General features: G+C 37.9%; 1 protein-coding gene across 4 annotated transcripts in view; it reads right to left on the bottom strand.

Annotated features, from left to right (window-relative positions):
• whrna (whirlin a) overlaps positions 1–15482 on the bottom strand; it is a 135612-nt gene extending 120130 nt beyond the window's left edge. For all 4 annotated transcript variants that reach the window (XM_008424630.1, XM_008424634.1, XM_008424631.1 and 1 more), the window contains exon 1: positions 14235–15482. In XM_008424630.1, the coding sequence (XP_008422852.1) occupies positions 14235–14969 (735 nt within the window). In that variant the 5' untranslated portion in view covers positions 14970–15482. The remainder of the gene's footprint in view (positions 1–14234) is intronic.
• Positions 15483–17787: the final 2305 nt, after the last annotated feature.

Here is a 17787-nt window from a genome sequence, read left to right as displayed (position 1 = left end):
ATTTTCTTAATTTTCTGGCCTAAAGTGATGAGAAAAACTATTTTAATTTGTTTCTGACATTTAGATGAAAACGTGTCCATTGATCAGTCTGAGCTGCATCTGATCAGTAACGAGCTTTTCTGTTTCTCGGACTCTGTGTCCGATTCGGACGCCAGCTGTGTCCGGATGAGTCTCCCAGCGTTTGACCCATTTCTCCTCTGCCTCTCCAACGTTTTCCTCTTCATACCCAAACTAATCTGTCAGACCAAATCCAGACGGTAAATAATCATCTTTCTCTCCATACCGACTCAATTATCTGTCTGCCGTCCGCCGCCGTAATCCGAGTCAGATCAGCGTTCATCATAACTGCAGCTGCTTCGTTTCATCAGAGTAACAGCCTGTCACTGAACGCCACGTGTGTTGTCCTCCTTCACTTATCTTCATGAGGACCTGAAGGCAACCTCTTACTGTAATTATCTCCTCATCACCGAGCTGGAGGACATCAGTCACCGTGGCTTTTGAACAGCGAGAGAATCTGTCGCGAACGAGTAAAGATCCTCCATTATGTAACTGGGATCTGATTTTAATTCACTGCGCATAAATTTAATATCAAGAAGAAATAAATGCTTCACTGGAAAGTTTTGTCATTTCCCTGCATTTCTAATCTCAAAACTCAAAAACAGAAGCACTCATGGTGCAACATGGACCAAATCTGTTGCTGTATTTTTAAAAATGTTTTTTTTTGTAACTAATGAATGCCATAATTAGCCTTAACGGCGGATAATATGCAACATTCTACTGCTTCTAAAAACAACCGCTGCTGGAAAATACAGGTGCTTTGTTGTTGAATTACCATCCAGTATTGCATTCTTGTTGGTTGTGCAGGAGGCTCCACTTCTGCTTTTCAAAGAAGTACGATTGTATAATTGTGCATCTGTTTGAAGCCATTTTCAAGTGCAAGTGTAAACATTGAGTTAGGCAGCAGCTAATTTAGATTTAAAGTGAAAAAGACCTAAAAAAAAAAACATTTGGAAGGAGTAAATGTTTGCCAAAAAAAAAAAAATCTCAAGGATGTTCTGGAGAAACGAGGAAATTTCTGAGCTCCAAAAGTCAAAAATATTCTATAAACGACATGGAAATTTCTGAGAATGTTTTTTTTAAACTCAGAAAATTTCAAATAATTCTACGTTTTTTACTTTTGAAATTCTGAGATTTTTAAGTTTTTTCTAGAACATTTCTGGAATTACTCTCAAAATTTCAGGGTTTTTCTAGCATTTTTTTGATTTTCCAAACTCAGAAAATTGCAAATTTTGTTCTAGAAAATCTAAGATTTATCTTAAAATAATTTTGGGCAAAAATTTTCTCCTTATTCTTGTAGCACAATGCCCTTTGAATGTGACTCAATCGGGATGATTTTGAAACTGCTCATTTTCCAGACACCAAAAAAAAAAACATCTAATGCTTTTAGAAGAAACAGACAGAGAAATGAAAGTGTAAAAAGATGTAAAATGTGAATTTTGTATGAAGGTTCCTCTTACTGAAGACAGAGTCAATCTGTGTCTCAAACTGTTGACCAATATTGGAGAAACACTGTAAATATGGAACTTCCTTGTTAAACTCAGCTGTTTGTTTAAAGTGTGAAGTTCTTTACATGACATCTGATTCGCGGGACTTAATGAAAATTGTTTCTGAAAGCCAATAAAGACACATCCATCAGTCTGCTTATCAAATAATTGCGTGGACCCAAACGGTCCAACCTGCTGCTCCTTTGCTTCACACCTTCTCGTTTTGCTGCTTCCGTTTCAAAGCGCCGGGCGCGAGGCAGGCAGCAGACGGTGAGTGGGATGGTGGTCGGGTAGAAAGGCAGATAAGGCGGCTCACAGGTGTCAGATATCAGGCAGGACTCCTCTATGCTTGTCCTCCACATAAAAGAGACATCTGGGCCGGCTGACGGACCGCTGCGGGTCGGCGCGGCGAGGGAAGTAATCCGACACAGACGCACAGGAGGATTCAGGCTTTCTCATTCCTGCTCTCCATCTTGGACTAAAATCTTCAAAGCGGGCCTGAAAATTACAAAACGGCATCAATCTTCCCCTGAAGACTGGCAGTGTTTTACCTCATTCACACATCAGAGGACTCCCAGGACGCCCGTCTCTCTGCAGATTGTTTAACTCGGCTCTCCTGGGCTTACATAACCATTAAATACCTCCACTTCGGGCTCACAATGGGTCTGACTCTCAGGATGGGTCCAATATGAAGCAAAAGAAACCAAAAATTACTGCAAAAGCACTAAATGTTATCAAACATTCCTGGTCTGTTCATTCCTGGGGTGTTCAAAGTGCGGCCCGGGGGCCATTTGTGGCCCTTCGGCTGACTTTTTCTGCCTACAAAATGCAGGTGGTTTACCCAGAGTAAAATTGCCAACACAATTTTCATACAATGGAAACAGTTGAGTACAACCTTAAATCATGCGTCTTTTTATAACCAATATAATAATTATAACTGCCTTCATCCAGAAAAGTTTTACTGAAAAGGAAACAAAAGAAAAAAAAAACAATAAATAAGAAGTTATGAAATAAAGCCACTTTATTTTCTTAAAATATCTAATGTAATGCACGTCTAATGTAATGCTAAGCAGATAAATTATTTTCCCTCCAGASTACTTTCAACTTTGGGATTCTGGTCCAAAACGTTTGGACACCCCTGTTTTAGATGAAGATCTAAATCAAGTTTTCTAGTATTCTAACTTAATCATTACTTTAATTATAAACAAAGTTGCTTTTTTTATTCCGAGAATCCTTTAAAAAATCTTTTAATCACGTCTGCCTCTAAAAAGGTCTCAGTATTTCTTCTTCTCTAATTGAGTCTCTGAACAGGATAATAATCAGCAGAGCGTGTGTGTGTGTGTGTGTGTGTGTGTGTGTGTGTGTGTGTGCGTGTGTGTGTGTGTGTGATACAGCCTCTCACACCTCTCTTGGCTGGATTTCATAATTATACCTGTCATACACCAACAGACAAAACCGAAGTAGCAATGAAACCTTTCAGATCCTCATTTATATTCAGAGCAGACCTTCTTAATCTCATGACTCACGGCGGCGGCGGCAGCAGCGGACACCCAGAAAAACTTACCCAATAAGCTCAATTCAATAAATCCATGCTGAGGTTTAAAGCGGGAAACTAAATCCAACACCTCAGATATAAAACACATCAGATAATGCTGGGATTTTATCTCTTAATAGGGATAAATTGAAACAAACAGATGGGATAATCTCTCATTTTAACCTGTTGATTATTAAGCTCCAAAATACTGACACTGAACAGATTCTCACTTCTCACTTCTATGTAAAGTGTGACACAAGTTTTCTTTTTTTTTAGCATATGCACTGACTTACGGCAATTTTTAAATTTCGTTGTTCTTGTGACAATGACAATAAAGATTTATCCATCTTATCTTAACTGTTATTTTTCCTCATTGAATGAAATTGTCTACAAAAGTTAAAAACTTTCGGAGTTCTTTTAAAAAGGTCTTTATGAACAGAAGTTGGAAAGAGGCATCAGGAAACAATCATTTCATCCTAAATGTCAAACAGATTTAGGATGAAATCTAAATCATCCTAAATCTTGGATGATTTAGACGATTGTAGATTTCACATCAAACACCATACAAGAATGGGAAGAGTGGATCTTACTTTCGAATCTCTAAATTACGCAAAATCAGCGATAGATAATTAATAATCGATACGTTTTTTTGTTTTAAATCTGAAATATGACCAAACTGGTGGTGACCTTCCCCGTTTTATCCAGTTTTCTCTCCAAGCCATTATTTTTTATTTTTAAGCAGTTTTGAGGCGTTGAAGGGAAACTTGAAACTGCTGCTGTGTCAGTTACTCGGCAGGTCGTTGCTAGGCAACCAAAGTTGGGGGGGGAACTTGGAACTGCTTCACCCAGCAGGTCGTTGCCAGGCAACCAAAGAGTGAGAGAGTGAGTTGATTCCACCACCCTGTAGCTCAGTGAATATTCTATCAGATGCATTATCTACTGATACTGGTCACGTCTATCATACACTGTTACTGATTTATTGTCCATCTCCATTTTATCTTTATGAGAACTGTGCCACAAAATACTGGGATAAAAATGTGCATAAAAATACAAAAATCAAAATTTAAAAACAAAATGAATATTCCTCAGCTGCATTTTAAAATCCAACAAACAAAAACGCAACAGAGCTTCGATTGAATGAAGTATCGACACCCTGCTGCAAAACTTTGACCTTAATTAAGGAAGGATTTACTACAGAAGTAAGCAGCTTTGTTTAAAACAGCCCATTTCCCATGCAGGCCTTAATAAAATCAGATTACAGTTCAACTAAAAGCACACGAGGGACCAAGAGGAGCAGCCATTTCCTGCCTGCAGGGAGAAGTGACCAGAAACAGCAGACATTCGGCCCATTGACGGGATATTAATGGCTGCTTCCGCTGATTTAGAGACAGAGACGGAGACGGATGGGGGACACCTTCACTGGGAAGTCGAGCATTCGGTGGCTTCATTGTAAAGAAATTAAAGTGCAGCAGTGGAGTCATTTTGGCAGGTCTAATGGACCCAAGTGGGCCGATCAAAGGAGAATATAAATGATGGACGAAAATATGATGTTTTTTCACAACAAACCGGCACTTTAATCTAAATGCCTTCTGCTGTAAAAGCAGCAGAAGGAAACACAAAAAGAGAAAATATTCTCCTAAAATTCAATTTGCATTGAGTGTCTTGAGTAATTTTCCTCCTTGTTCAGATCGTTATGCAATAAAAATCATGTAAACTTTCCCATATTCATCAGCGCGCTCGAGGAAAGCAGCTTGAGTTTCCACCCAAATAATTAAAGCAATTTATAAATATTTCACAGTATAATTAGAGAGACAAACTGAACTGAGGGCGCTGAGAGAAAACCCTGGTTTATTTAATTTTCTACAAGAAATGGACAGAAACTAATATAGAACAAAAATTATTTTAAAAAAATCTTTATAGAGGCGGAGCTTAAACTTAATCATTTATCTTTGATTAATCGATTAATTGAATTTGTTATATGACCAGAAGCTTATTTTATACAATATTAAATATACATAAGAAAATACAAATGAGCATAATTGAATTGTCCTTATATTAGGAAAAATAAAAATTTTATTTGGTAATAAATAACATGTGACAAATCAATACGGTGTAGGGATGATAATATGTTAACTTTTTGTTTTGATTAACCAATTAATAACAGGACAGCAAAAGTTGCTAAATACGATTTTTTTTTATTAATCTTATTTATTTCAAACTTTATAAAATTTGAATCAGGTGACGTTAAAACCCAGATAAAATTTTCGGGTCGAATATATTTATATTTAAAGAGCTAAATGCATCTATTTTTTGTACAGTTTTGGCTTAATTACAGCTCTGAATATATTGTTCTTTGATTTTATTAAACGATTAATCAATTACTAAATTAGTGGACGATTTTAATCAATGAAACTCATTGTGTCTATTTGTGATAAAGTCTTATAGATTACTTTATTAGACAGTCAATTAGCACTCTTAGATCCTGAGTGCCTAACAACCAGTGGTGGAGAAAGTACTCAAAAAATTTACTTAAGTAAAAGTACAAATACACAGTCAAAAATGTACTTAAGTAAAAGTCAAAGTACCACATTAACATTTTACTTAAGTAAAAGTAAAAAAGTCCTGGTTTTTAAAAATACTTAAGTATTAAAAGTAAAAGTACTCGCTGAATGCATTTCCTAATCGCTAATATCATTAAGTGTGCCGATCGTATTTAATTTTAATACAACAGAAATGTGCCATTTTAATGAACACTACCACAGATTAAACATGTTCTTATTGTGTTTATTCTCTGTAACAGTTTAGACTTAGATATGTGATTCTATGAATCATAATTTCAGGGATGGAAACATTTTGTCTCCTGTCCTAACATAGCATGAACTTCATTAGTCACATTTATTTAGAAAGAAATCTAACTGAAAGGGGATGTAAAGAAGGTGCGGGCGGGGTGGAGGACATGCAACCAAGGAGCCATGTAGCAGAGTTGTAGTCAAGACCACCGAACCCGAGACCAAGACCAGCGCCCTGCGCTAAATGACACAATAACATTAAGTTTACTTATCAAAATTGGKYTTCARATTGATCTGAAAGATCCACATTCCCATAAAAACACTTAGATATTAAATACTTAAGAGCTGAAATGAATTTAACCAGTATCAATTAAAACTCACTTCATTCTGTTTTGCTTTCATCGCTGTGCTACAATCCGCAGAGGTCTCCTGCTATCCCTAGAAAAATAACGCCCTGGGCGGTTGCCCATATTGCCCATGTCAGAAACCACAACTGAAACATCGCAATTAACGGTAAATAACGTTCAACTATGAACACTGTCCAACGGCGCAACAACTAAGCAGAAGGAGCAGAGTGACTGTTTTCATCCTCCCTCCCACTGCGATGTTTACCACCATGACAGGAGACGAAATCAATCAATGAGCAATGAGCATGCTCTGTGATCATACGTTCAACTTTTACTTATTCAGCGATTAAATGAATGTGTGTATATATATATATAGCTACCACAGTGTACACAAGAACAAAGAACGGCTCTCAGTGAGGCTTCAGTCCTTAGGACTTAGTAAAGATCCGTCCAGAAGAATCGGATCGTTCGTGAATGTTATATCACTATATTGCAGACTTTGGTCACAGCGTTGTCCCATATATGCCACACCTCAGTCAACACCTCCACACAATAATTCAGCGCATGAGTGACAACCTTTTTTCATCAGATGCAACATGTGTCTCAGTACAGCTAGCTTTGCTAGCACAGATCTTACCTTTCTTTAAGCTTTCCTTCCAAGTGACGCTAAAAGTTGGACGAAGTCCCCACCGTCTGTGAAAGCGAAGCGCTGCTRATTTTACATGTCGCCATATCAATTTATGCAGCGCTATTATATTATAGACAAACATCTTCTCCCGCTCAGAGGAAACCACTGCGCATGTCTGGAGCTCCGAGTGTGAGTAAAGGTGGAGCCGATGGGTGACAACAGACACTAAGTCACGTTATTGCTCGGATTTTACGGCGCCACCTTAAGTCCCTGAACTTCACATTTTAACGGAAGAAAAGAGCAACACGACTTGGATGTAACAGTAACGCGACACTTTTGTAGAAATGTAGTGAAGTAGAAAGTACAKATACTTACTGTAAAATGTAGTGGAGTAAAAGTAGAAAGTCCCCATTATTAAATCTACTTAAGTAAAGTACAGATACACGAAAACTGTACTTAAGTACAGTAACGAAGTACTTGTACTTCGTTACTTCCCACCACTGCTAACAACCAAATACTATTTGCCGATTATTTCAATTAATCGCGATTAATCGATTTATTTCAAGCCTAAAATCCAACCCAAGAATGCGCTGAAGTCCTGAAGAAGTTTCCTGATAAAACTGGGAAAAAGTTGGACAATAAACCAAAACTAATTATGTGAAGGACATACCAGAGAAAGTAAATATTGCCTTCCTCAGATATTATTGACCCGTAATTATGCAGAGCCATAATTACAGGTCATACATGGCTGAACAGGAAACCTGCACAAAAAGTGGTAAATTGTCAGATTCCCTTGAGAAACTCAAAGAGAAAACACTAAGTAATTATTTACAAGTAGAGGAAAAATGTGTTCCAATTAATACTAGTATTGATTTTTTTTTAAAACATGATAAACCTTTAAGCATTGGTTAAAAAAAATCTCAACCTGTGTTATTGGAAAGCGATCATTCAGGTAGTTTCTGCAGCATTTCATTAAATATTCTCCTCTCAGGTGAATCTTTGCCATAAAGCACATCAGGATTTGCATCCTGGACATAAAGTCAAACATAAAAGTTTATCAAGCAGCAATAAAGGCTTTACAGGAAAGCACAATAAAACCTGAGCAACGTGATTATGTAAATCTTTGGGTTTTTGGTGATAAACATGGCAACTGTTGGGGGGAAAACCCACATTAACTTGTTTAATTTAAGAAAGTAGAAGGCCAGCTGAGCTTCTGGGTTTCTTTCTCCAACAACCTACTTTTATAATAATTTATAATAGCCGCGTCCCGATTGGTTGAAGGTTAATTACCACACACATCAGCATTTAAAACATTGACGTTGAAAGCTGGAAAGAAGCACTGTTTGCAGCTTTAAGCTTTTCCAGGGTGGAATGAGGATACAAAACACAGCTTTAATKATTTTTAGTTGAATTTACTGAACAAACTGTGGCCTTAAATATGTAAACCCAAAGCTAACAATAATGGGCTATAAGATTTTAGTGAGTCCACACTCTTTTTGTTGCTGTAGACAAGCTTCTGGTGACCAAAATTGGCTGAATTAATTGAAATCTATTGTTTTTTCGGGTAAAATAAGACAGTGGAACCCGGCTATTCAAGATGAATAACGATCCCAGCCAGCAGCAAAATGCTACAATCTGCAAAAACTTGAGAACTGCTCTAGAAATGTATATAACTTCATGTTTTAATAGTGCAAACAACAAATATACTTCAATCTGCATTGATACGCAAAGCAGAAACCAATGCCAACATCTATGATCTCCATTGTTGGATTGGCTGCTTTGCTAATGTCCGCCAACTAGCATTGCTCCAAGGTATTTTAGCTTCCCAAATTCATTTTGGATATGCTGTACCAAAAGAATCAGAAAAAATAAGATATTTGAAGGTACGTTCAACAGAASAATGCAAGAATWCGTAAATTTACGAATCCTGACCCACGAATAGATGGAAGTTCAATGTGCATTAGCATTGGAGAGGCTAATGATTAGCATGAATATACTGGCATCAGCAATGTGTAAGCTAACGACTAGCATTCAGAGAAAGGTCAACTAATTTAGTAATCGATTAATCATTAAATAGAGTAGTATAAAYAYTCTAAAATATGCTATTTGCTGAATGAACAAACTTGTAGAAGTAATTAAGTCAAAACTGTATAAAAAWATAGTTTTTGCATTTAGATGAAAAAATGGTTTGTAAATATGTTCTACCTAAAACTTCAAGTGTCATAGTTGTAGCTTTATCTGGTTCAAATTCTGTAAAATATCCATAATAATCACCTTTTGCTGTCCAGTTAGTATTTGGTTAATTGAAAAATAAAACCATCAGTCCTACAATGCATTAATAGTAAGTGAAAAAAATGAGCTTATTTAAGTATTTATTTAGCTGCAGATRCATCCTTTAGTATCTCATTGCATTTTAATGTATATATTTGAGTTAGTGGGTTTAATTTTGACAATTTGCAGATTATAAAAGTAAAATCCAAACTTGTGCAAACAACTGTGTTGAAAAGTCAGAAGCTAAAACCACTTTTGTGCTCAGGATGAGTGAGTAAACATCTCCATCAGATTTGTCTCGACACGCCGCTGAGCATGACAGACAATCTGAGCCACCAACAACCACGGAGAAAAAAGATGCGAGACTTTTTCACGCTTGTCCTGCTGGGAAAGTTTTCCAAAGTAGTGCAGCTTGTCGATCGTTCCCGTCTTCCTGCTGTCAGGCTCTGAAAGCGGTCAGAATTATTATTCCTGTTAGTTTTTCCCCTCACCAAGGAGAGAGCCGTCAACTTGACAAGCGATCCAGTTCCCAGTCTGTCTGCTTTATTTGACAGGAAAATAAAACGACAAATGAATACAAAGTGAGCATATATCTTTAATAAGACTATCTAGGGCAGCAAGAACGTATAAAAATCATTCAACTGAATAAAATACTTAAAACTTACAGGGATTCAGAAGAGGTTTAACCGAGTGAGTCGAAGTTAAATCTATTTTTATTGGTGCAAAGATGCTTTTTATTGTTGGAATATTTCTGATGTTAATTCCCAGGATSCAAAGGGGCTGTTAGGATCCTCAACTGAAAGGTGAGGTAAGGTAAGTTTATTTATGTAGCACATTTACAGAGGCAAGTCAGAGTGGGAGAAATCTTCGGTTTTTACCACAACAATTGATTCATTTTGTTATTTTAAAATGTTAATGGGTCTAAAATCAGGTATTTTTATCATCTTATAATACGCAAGATTAGGGCGCTAATGGTTATTTTAGTCATCAATTATTCTGACGATTAATCGATTAATCTATTATTCTGATGATTAATTATTTTAACGATTAATCGGCTAAAAACAATTTACATTCTGCTTATTTCTCATTTAACCACTTAAGCCTTTACAATATTAGACATACATTCAAGATGCAAGTAAATAGATATTTGAATACATTTTTTAAACAAGTAAATGCACATTTTATTGCTTAAAATGCAACAGCAGCATTCCTTTAGTAAATGCCTGAGTAGTTGTGGCAAACATTGCATCTGCATCTAAAAGAAATTTCATTTTAATTAGTTTATATTTTCTGCTCGGCTTGATGGAGCTAATCTGGTGATTATTTTGGGGATCACAAATTAACATTTGGATACCATAAGGTGCTTAATTGATTTTTTTGTAAATAAATTTTGAACCAGTTGAAGCTAAAACTGCAACTTGACTTTTGGGTAAAGCATATTTAGAGATAGAGGTTTTTAAAATGATTTTTCTTCCTTTTAGTTTCAAATTTTCAAGTTTGTTTGTTAATTTTCTACAATTTAGCTCCATACAGGAGGCGTTCGTAGCTCATCGCCACAGATAAAGTTATGGAAATATTCAGGAAGCTGATCAAACTTTATTTAAAAAGTTTTGGGTTACCCATTGATTACTTTRGTCATTATGTAATGAAATGCCGGTACAATCAGGTACTATTAATCCAGACCAGATTAAGCAGATTTAAAAAGTGAAGAAGTTACTGTGGATTTTCAAATGGAGCTGCTGATTGTTTTCATCGCTTTTAAAAACAGGATCAACTTTTAAATCTCTGCATGTTTGWTTCTGGGCAGAAAATGAATCATTCACCTTGTTTTCTCCTCACCGTAATCTCCTAATCAAGCTTAATCCCTTCYTCTGGTCCCAGCAGCTACTGGCTGCTGTTTCTCTGRGCTTACAGMTGAATTTCACTTTCATTTCTCTGGATTCGGACTCGGTCCCCGTTGTCCAGGACGTGATTGGGACGTAAATCGTTTTATCCTGGAAGAGTGACTCTTTACTCCCCGACRGACTCTGTGTCTCTTGCCTTTTAATTTGATTGCTTTCTGACTTMAGGAGGGTGTTATGAGGGACACGAGAAGAGACGGTATAGCTGGGGATAATTCATTTACATACAGACGTGTCTTCCTTCTGCGTTTGGTTAAATAAACCACAGTTCAGGAGTCGGATGGAGCTTCATCTTCAACCTGCTAGCATGCAGATTTCCACCCAGGATTAGCAAACGTTTAGCTTACTTTGAATAKTATACTTCAGTTTTCAGTTGCTTCTGCCTTTTGTAATGACTTTATAATGCTGCAATTACACCAACCCCATTTAATCCGGTTTAGTCAAARTCCAGTCCGTCTTTTCTAGAAAGTCCGGTKTGTTTGGGGAGGTGTGAACGCGCAATTGAAACAAAAAAAGCTAACTCTGGTTCACCTACAAACCTCAGTCCCGGTTCAGTTGAAGTGAACTCTTTAGTGGTTCGAAAGTATTTGAACGCCAAGCGGACTGGAGACCGCTCCAAAAGCAGGAAGTGGACTACAGCGCAGGGCATTCTGGGTAAATGCCCTGCGCACAAACAAAAGTTAGCAGGAGAAACGGTTTGTGGTCTACAACCGCTAAAATCTGACACTACTCCATTTTTAAAATATATATATTTTATAAAGATAAAAGTTKAACTTAAAGTCTTCACAGGTTTTTGTGTCATTTCCTTCAGTAGTTCTTGGTGCAGCGCCCCCACAGGCGAGGAGGGGAACAGCTTTTTCCAGAGTTTTGGATTGTTTGACCGTGCAGCGTGAAAATGCAACAAATGTTACAACTTTGCCCCTAAATGGAATCGAGTCTACCGGACTGTTATGTGAAAAAATACCATTAAAATTATTTTCCTGGTTAAATAAAAGATGCAAACAAGCAGAACATGATGACAAGCTGGAAGAAACCTTTTTCTACACGTTTATTCTGTACAACTAATTCCACCAAAGCCTGCTGGTTTTTAATTGCAAGAGTGATTTTTGCACCATTTTGCAGCAGAAGCCATGTCTGTAACAACCAGCCTCCATAATAAACAATCTAGAAACAACCAGCTCAGATCTTCTTCTTCTACAACTTATCAGAGCGCTTCATGGAAAGCATGCAGGGTTTGGATAACGACGCTCGATGAAACGGATTCAATTAAGGCTCTTTTAAACGTCCCAAAGGTCTGAGATGCAGAGATGCATGACGAGTTTCTAATGTAGGGCGATATTAACACCAGGCAGTTTAAATCAGACACTGAATAAAAAGACCTTCTGCTCATTAATGTCTGGAATTAAATCACACCAAAGTTTCTCTCTTTTAGGATGGTCAGAATCACAAGAATTTTTAATGACTTTCTTCAAAGTTGAGCATTTTCAAACAGTAAACTGTGATTTTAAATTATTTATGATCACAGTGACATTAGCTGTACTAGTTCCAAAATATAAAAGCACATTTTTCTTGGTTTTGGGCCTTCATCCAGTTTGAAAAGACAACCTCCGTCCATTCAAACCTGCACACAAACACAGGCCGCTAAGGTTACCGCCTGCTACAGGCGTCCGGTTACACTAGAGCTTCCTAGATCAGTTCTTAGATGAACTGATCTAGAGTTTGCATTCTAGATGTAGAACATCCAGATGCTTCCAGGTAACTTCCTCTGAAATWTTGTGGTGTGTTTTCTCTAAAAGGAGCCATGTAATATTGGTATATTAGAGCCATTTAGAAAGAAAAAAATAAGTAAATTTCACACCAAAAAAAAATCTAGGAAAAAGGAAATATCTGAGCTCTAAACGTCAAAAATTTAAAAGAAAAAAAGTCTGAAATTTTGAGAATAATCTGAGAAATTTTACCAAAAAAAAAAGACAGTGAAATTTCGGAATTCCAAAAGTTAAAAAAAATTGCGAGAAAAAAATCTCAGATCTCGGAAATTTTCAAGAAAATTGTTATGAAATTTTTGATCTCTAAAAGTTGAAAATTTGTGAGAAAGAAATCAGTAATTTTGAGATTAATTTCAAATTTTCTATTAAAAAAAACAAAAAACTTTGGACTTGTGAAATTTCCAACTAAACAGTTTGTCACGTTTTGACTTTTGCCRATTTCTATCACTCAGGTTTATCTATGAAGCATATAAGCAACATGGTAGTTCAAAGTGCTGTACATCATAAAAATAAAAGTTATACAAACATAATTTTGTCGATTGCCATCAGAAATGTTGGTCAATATTCAAGTATTTTCAATTTGAAAGCAGCTCTAAACAGGTGAGCTKTTAACCTTGACTTAAAGGAAATCAGTGTTTTAGACCAAGATGCCGCTCTGCGCMAACTCACATCTGAGAACAGTCTCATTTTTACCCCAGAATCAAATGTAAATAAAAAACACATTCTAGTGGTTTATACGTCACATTATACAACTTTCAGACTTCTTCGCTCGTAATTTTGACAGAGATGGACCCAAAAATTGTACTCAAGTAAGAGTAGCACTACTATAGTATATTTATTACTCAAGTAAAAGTAAAAAGTACCCGTCCAAGAAATTACTCAAGAGTAAAAAAGTATTTGGTAGAAAGTCTACTCGAGTACTGAGTAACTGATCACATTATCAATCCTAATATTTAAAAATTACARCATCAGCTGGACCAAAAYATTAAGTTAAGTTGACATTYTTGGTGTTTTAAAGACAAAAATGACAATAATTCATATCAGTAACAAAAAAYAACAAAATCGGGCAAAATAAAATGTTTCCAAATCAGTTACTGTCAATAAAAAAAACTTACTAAATTTAACAAAAACTGGAGGTTTGTGTCTGTGTCTGGTGAATTTTTGATTAAAACATGTTTGTTTTTTAATTCAGTGGGTAGAGAATCCAGAAATTTTACTCAAGCAAGAGTAGCAATACTTAATAATAAAATTACTCAAGTAAAAGTAAAAAGTAATAGTAAAAAGTATTTATAAAAGTTACTCAAGTAAATGTAATTGAGCAACTGTAACTAATTACTACCCAAATCTGAATTTTGACATGAATTCCTATCCATACATGTTGGGATAGATGCAACATGTGGCACCAGCGGCATTCCATAGGGTTGGCGTTAACAAACAGAAACACGTTGCCTTACCTTCACCGCTTCGGCGTGGGTGACTTTCTCGAACACTTTGTCGTTAACTTTCATGATCTGGTCGCCGATGCGGAGCCCCTGCTTCTCCGCCAGGCTCCCGGGCTCCACCAGGGACACGTAGATCCCGACCCCGTGCTCCGAGCCGCCGCGGATGCTGAATCCYAGGCCCTCGTTGCTCTTGTGGCGCTTCATGGTGACCTGCCGGAGCTCGCCCGGCGGCTCGTGGATGAAGTTCCGGCCGAGCAGCGGCACCAGCGGCGCCACCGTCCCGTCGCTGCTGGTGCTGAAGCTGTCCGGGGAGCCCCGCAGCGCCACCTGGAAGTCCGGCGGGATGCTCGGCGACAGGTTCCCCGGYGGAGTCGGGCTGGAGCTCGGCGGGGGTTYGGCGTGGCCATTGTTTGCGACTAAATCCGACTTTAGGTAAAGCCCCTCCGAGGTGTACTGCTCGAAGAGGAGCTGGTCGGAGCGGGGGATGACCAGCCGCAGCATGGGCAGCAGCTGCCGCTTGCTGGGCGCGTTCAGGATCACGTTGAGGGTCTGAACCAGGTCGTACACGTTGCGCTTGGAGTGGTACACGTTGAGGCAGTGGATGAACTGCTCCCGCTCCAAGTCGCTGAGCAGCAGGTTGAGCGCGTTGTGCAGCTTCCGGACGTTGGCCGACAGCGTCCGGGCGCTGGAGGCCACCGAGTTGGCCGAGGAGCTGAGCGACATGCGCTCCAGGTCGGTGCTGCTCATCCCGGCGGTTACAGGGCACGCGGTCCCGGCTGGAGCGGCATCAAGACGGCSGGAGGAGTCCGATAACCCCCATAATGTTGAAGTTTATCCCAACTGATAATCGGACGCTGTTACCTGGAGCTGGGAAAACTTTAGTTTCCAAGCGGGTGAGAGCTGGAGAGCTTAGTGCGCCACGTCAGTGTCATTATCCGCCGTGTTCTTTTCCACGGGGTCAGGTGGACACCGAGCCGCCGCTTCTCTGGTGTCCAGAAAAACCCAAACCAACCACAATTACAGCGACTCCTTCCAGTTTAACAACAAAAAACTATCCATTCCTTCGCTCCAGAAACACACAAAAAACTTATTTTTCTCCGCTCCGGCGGCAGGTGTCCGCTCCCAAAACGACCCACGGTGATGAAAATGTAAATCCACGCGTGAAAACTGAGCGGTGTCAGTTTGTTAGAGAGCTGCGGCTCCGCGTACCAGCTCCACGGACGTTACTACAGCGACTGGAGAAGCGTCTCGAGCCGTCATCTGTGCGGAAATGACGCAACCACACAGCAACCAATAGGATTTTGGTCACAAACTGCACGCGCGTGTGGCTGCGTGTCTAAATAATTCACACTTAACTACAAGTACAACACTTGTAGGACGGCAATGTAGACTGGAAAAGTGTAGAAAAACTGGGAATTGTTTAGGCTAATTGCATAAATATTCTTGGGGGTAAAAAACAAGGAAATTTCTGGGCTTCAAAAGTGGAAAATATGCTACAAAAAAAAATTAAATTGAGATTAATCTGAATTTTTTGATTAATCTCAATTTGGTATAATGTGGATTTGGTAGTAAATTTCCACCAAATATTCAGTAATATTTAGATCAATCTCAGAAATGTTCTAGAAAAAAATGGAAATTTCTAAGTCYGAGTTTGTTTTGAGATTCATCTAAAATAAATTGGTAAAAACATGGACATTTTGACTTTCCAAATGTTTGGTCTCAAAAATATTCTGAGATTAATCTCAAAATGTTTGAGTTTTTATTTTAGAAAAAAAAWGTGGACTTTTCAAACTCAGAAATTTCCTTCTTTGTTCAACAACATTTTTGAGCCTAATCTAAAAATTTCAAAGCTTTTTCAWACTCATTTTTGAACTTTTCAAACTCAGAAATGTCCTTGTGTTTTCCCTAATATATGGGATTAATCTAAAAATTTGAGTTTTTTTTCCTAGAGAATTTCTGAAATTCATCTCAAAATTTGAGATTTTGGTGAAAACTTGTTTCTCTTTTTTATTTCTCTGATGGTCTTTTGTCCTTTGTTGATTTTCCTCCCAGTTTGTCCACAGGATATAATATATTTGCAACAATGTTACTTAAATTATAATAACGTAAGCACAAAAAACATCTACCAATAAAAACAATATTAAATAGATGCTACATTTAGAAATAATTAAACTCTACAAATGAAATCCCTGTTGCAGTTGCACTTTTTCCTTCCACTCAACTTGCAAAAACACTCGCACACTGCAGGCGTTTTGAGCTACTTAGTGGTTGGTTTTGGCGCAGAGAGTTTTCTATATTCAGTTTTTTCCACAGTAGAAACTTGTTAGTTCCTTCATATTTAAAGCTGCTGCTGAAATTCTTCCTGATTTTAAAGCAGAAAGTCGAGTTTGTAAAGTTTATTTAGGTCAGTTTAACACAGAGAATAAAAAAACACAAGTTGAAAAATGTGCAAATGAGGGTTTAGGAAAATCAAATAGTTCTGCTCAAAACAACTAAATGGRTAGAAAAGGAGCGGGAGGTGAAAGAGGTCGAAGCAGAGCCACACAGTCAGCCGCTGAAAATGACGCAGCGGAACTGTCAGCAAGCAGCAAACGAGATAAAAGCTGCAGCATCTGATAATGTGAGAATGATTTTAGAGGCAGCGGTTTATCTTTTAATGATTTCCAGCACTAAATCAATCTTCTGCATCTACATAAGCTCTGAAATGAAGAAAATTTGGGTCAGTTTTTTAAAATTCAGACTATTAAGCAGCTCAGATTAATTGATTAATTGGAGCGTGTTCCCCCCACCCCCACCAGCTCTGAGGAGAAATATCAGAAGTGACAGTAGCAATGAGAAAAGACCTTGACTGACCTGCAGAGTCGTCCGTTTCAAAGCGAATCAATCCTTCTGGGGAATCACAGGAACATCAACTTCAGCCCGGTTTTATCACCTGTCCTTCGTTGCCGTAATGGGAAAGAAATCCCTGCTAGCCTGGTTTTTAGAACGATGCATGTTGTCACTCAGCAAAGGTCTGCAGCAGGACAAGAGAGGTTTAATCAATCATCACATGTAATCCTCTTATTTTTCACCAAAACAATAACAAACGGTACGTAATGATTAGCAACTAAAGAAAAAAGTGAGACAGTTGAAAGAGCACTCCAAAACTGACATGCTGATTTTTTTCCCATAACCGTTTTAAATCATTTAACAAAACCCCTGACACTTTGCTGAGTAAAACCTTCCAAAATACACAAACTGTAGGCATAATAGTGGGAGCAATCTTAAAAAAATAATAAAGAACATGGTCCTAGACCAGGTCCTAGAACCAGCATTGTTAGCCGCGAGCTAACAATGCTGTGTATGCGCTTATGAGAGTAATTAGCTGACTGTCTTCAGAGGGAAATCACAGGGAAATAGCAGACACTAATGGTAAATTACTATACCAACATGGTATTTAGCAGAAGCTAATGTTAAAGTGCTATAACAACATAGTATCTAGTGGATGCTAATGCTAGAGCGCTATACCAATACGACATTTAGTCATAGCCAAAGCTAAAGCATTATACCAACATGGTATTTAGCA

The sequence above is a fragment of the Poecilia reticulata genome, linkage group LG12, assembly GCF_000633615.1.
Source record: "Poecilia reticulata strain Guanapo linkage group LG12, Guppy_female_1.0+MT, whole genome shotgun sequence".
Taxonomy (NCBI): domain Eukaryota; kingdom Metazoa; phylum Chordata; class Actinopteri; order Cyprinodontiformes; family Poeciliidae; genus Poecilia; species Poecilia reticulata.
The sequence above is the reverse complement of the archived record's forward strand: the minus strand, read 5'-3'. Positions and strand labels throughout refer to the sequence as shown.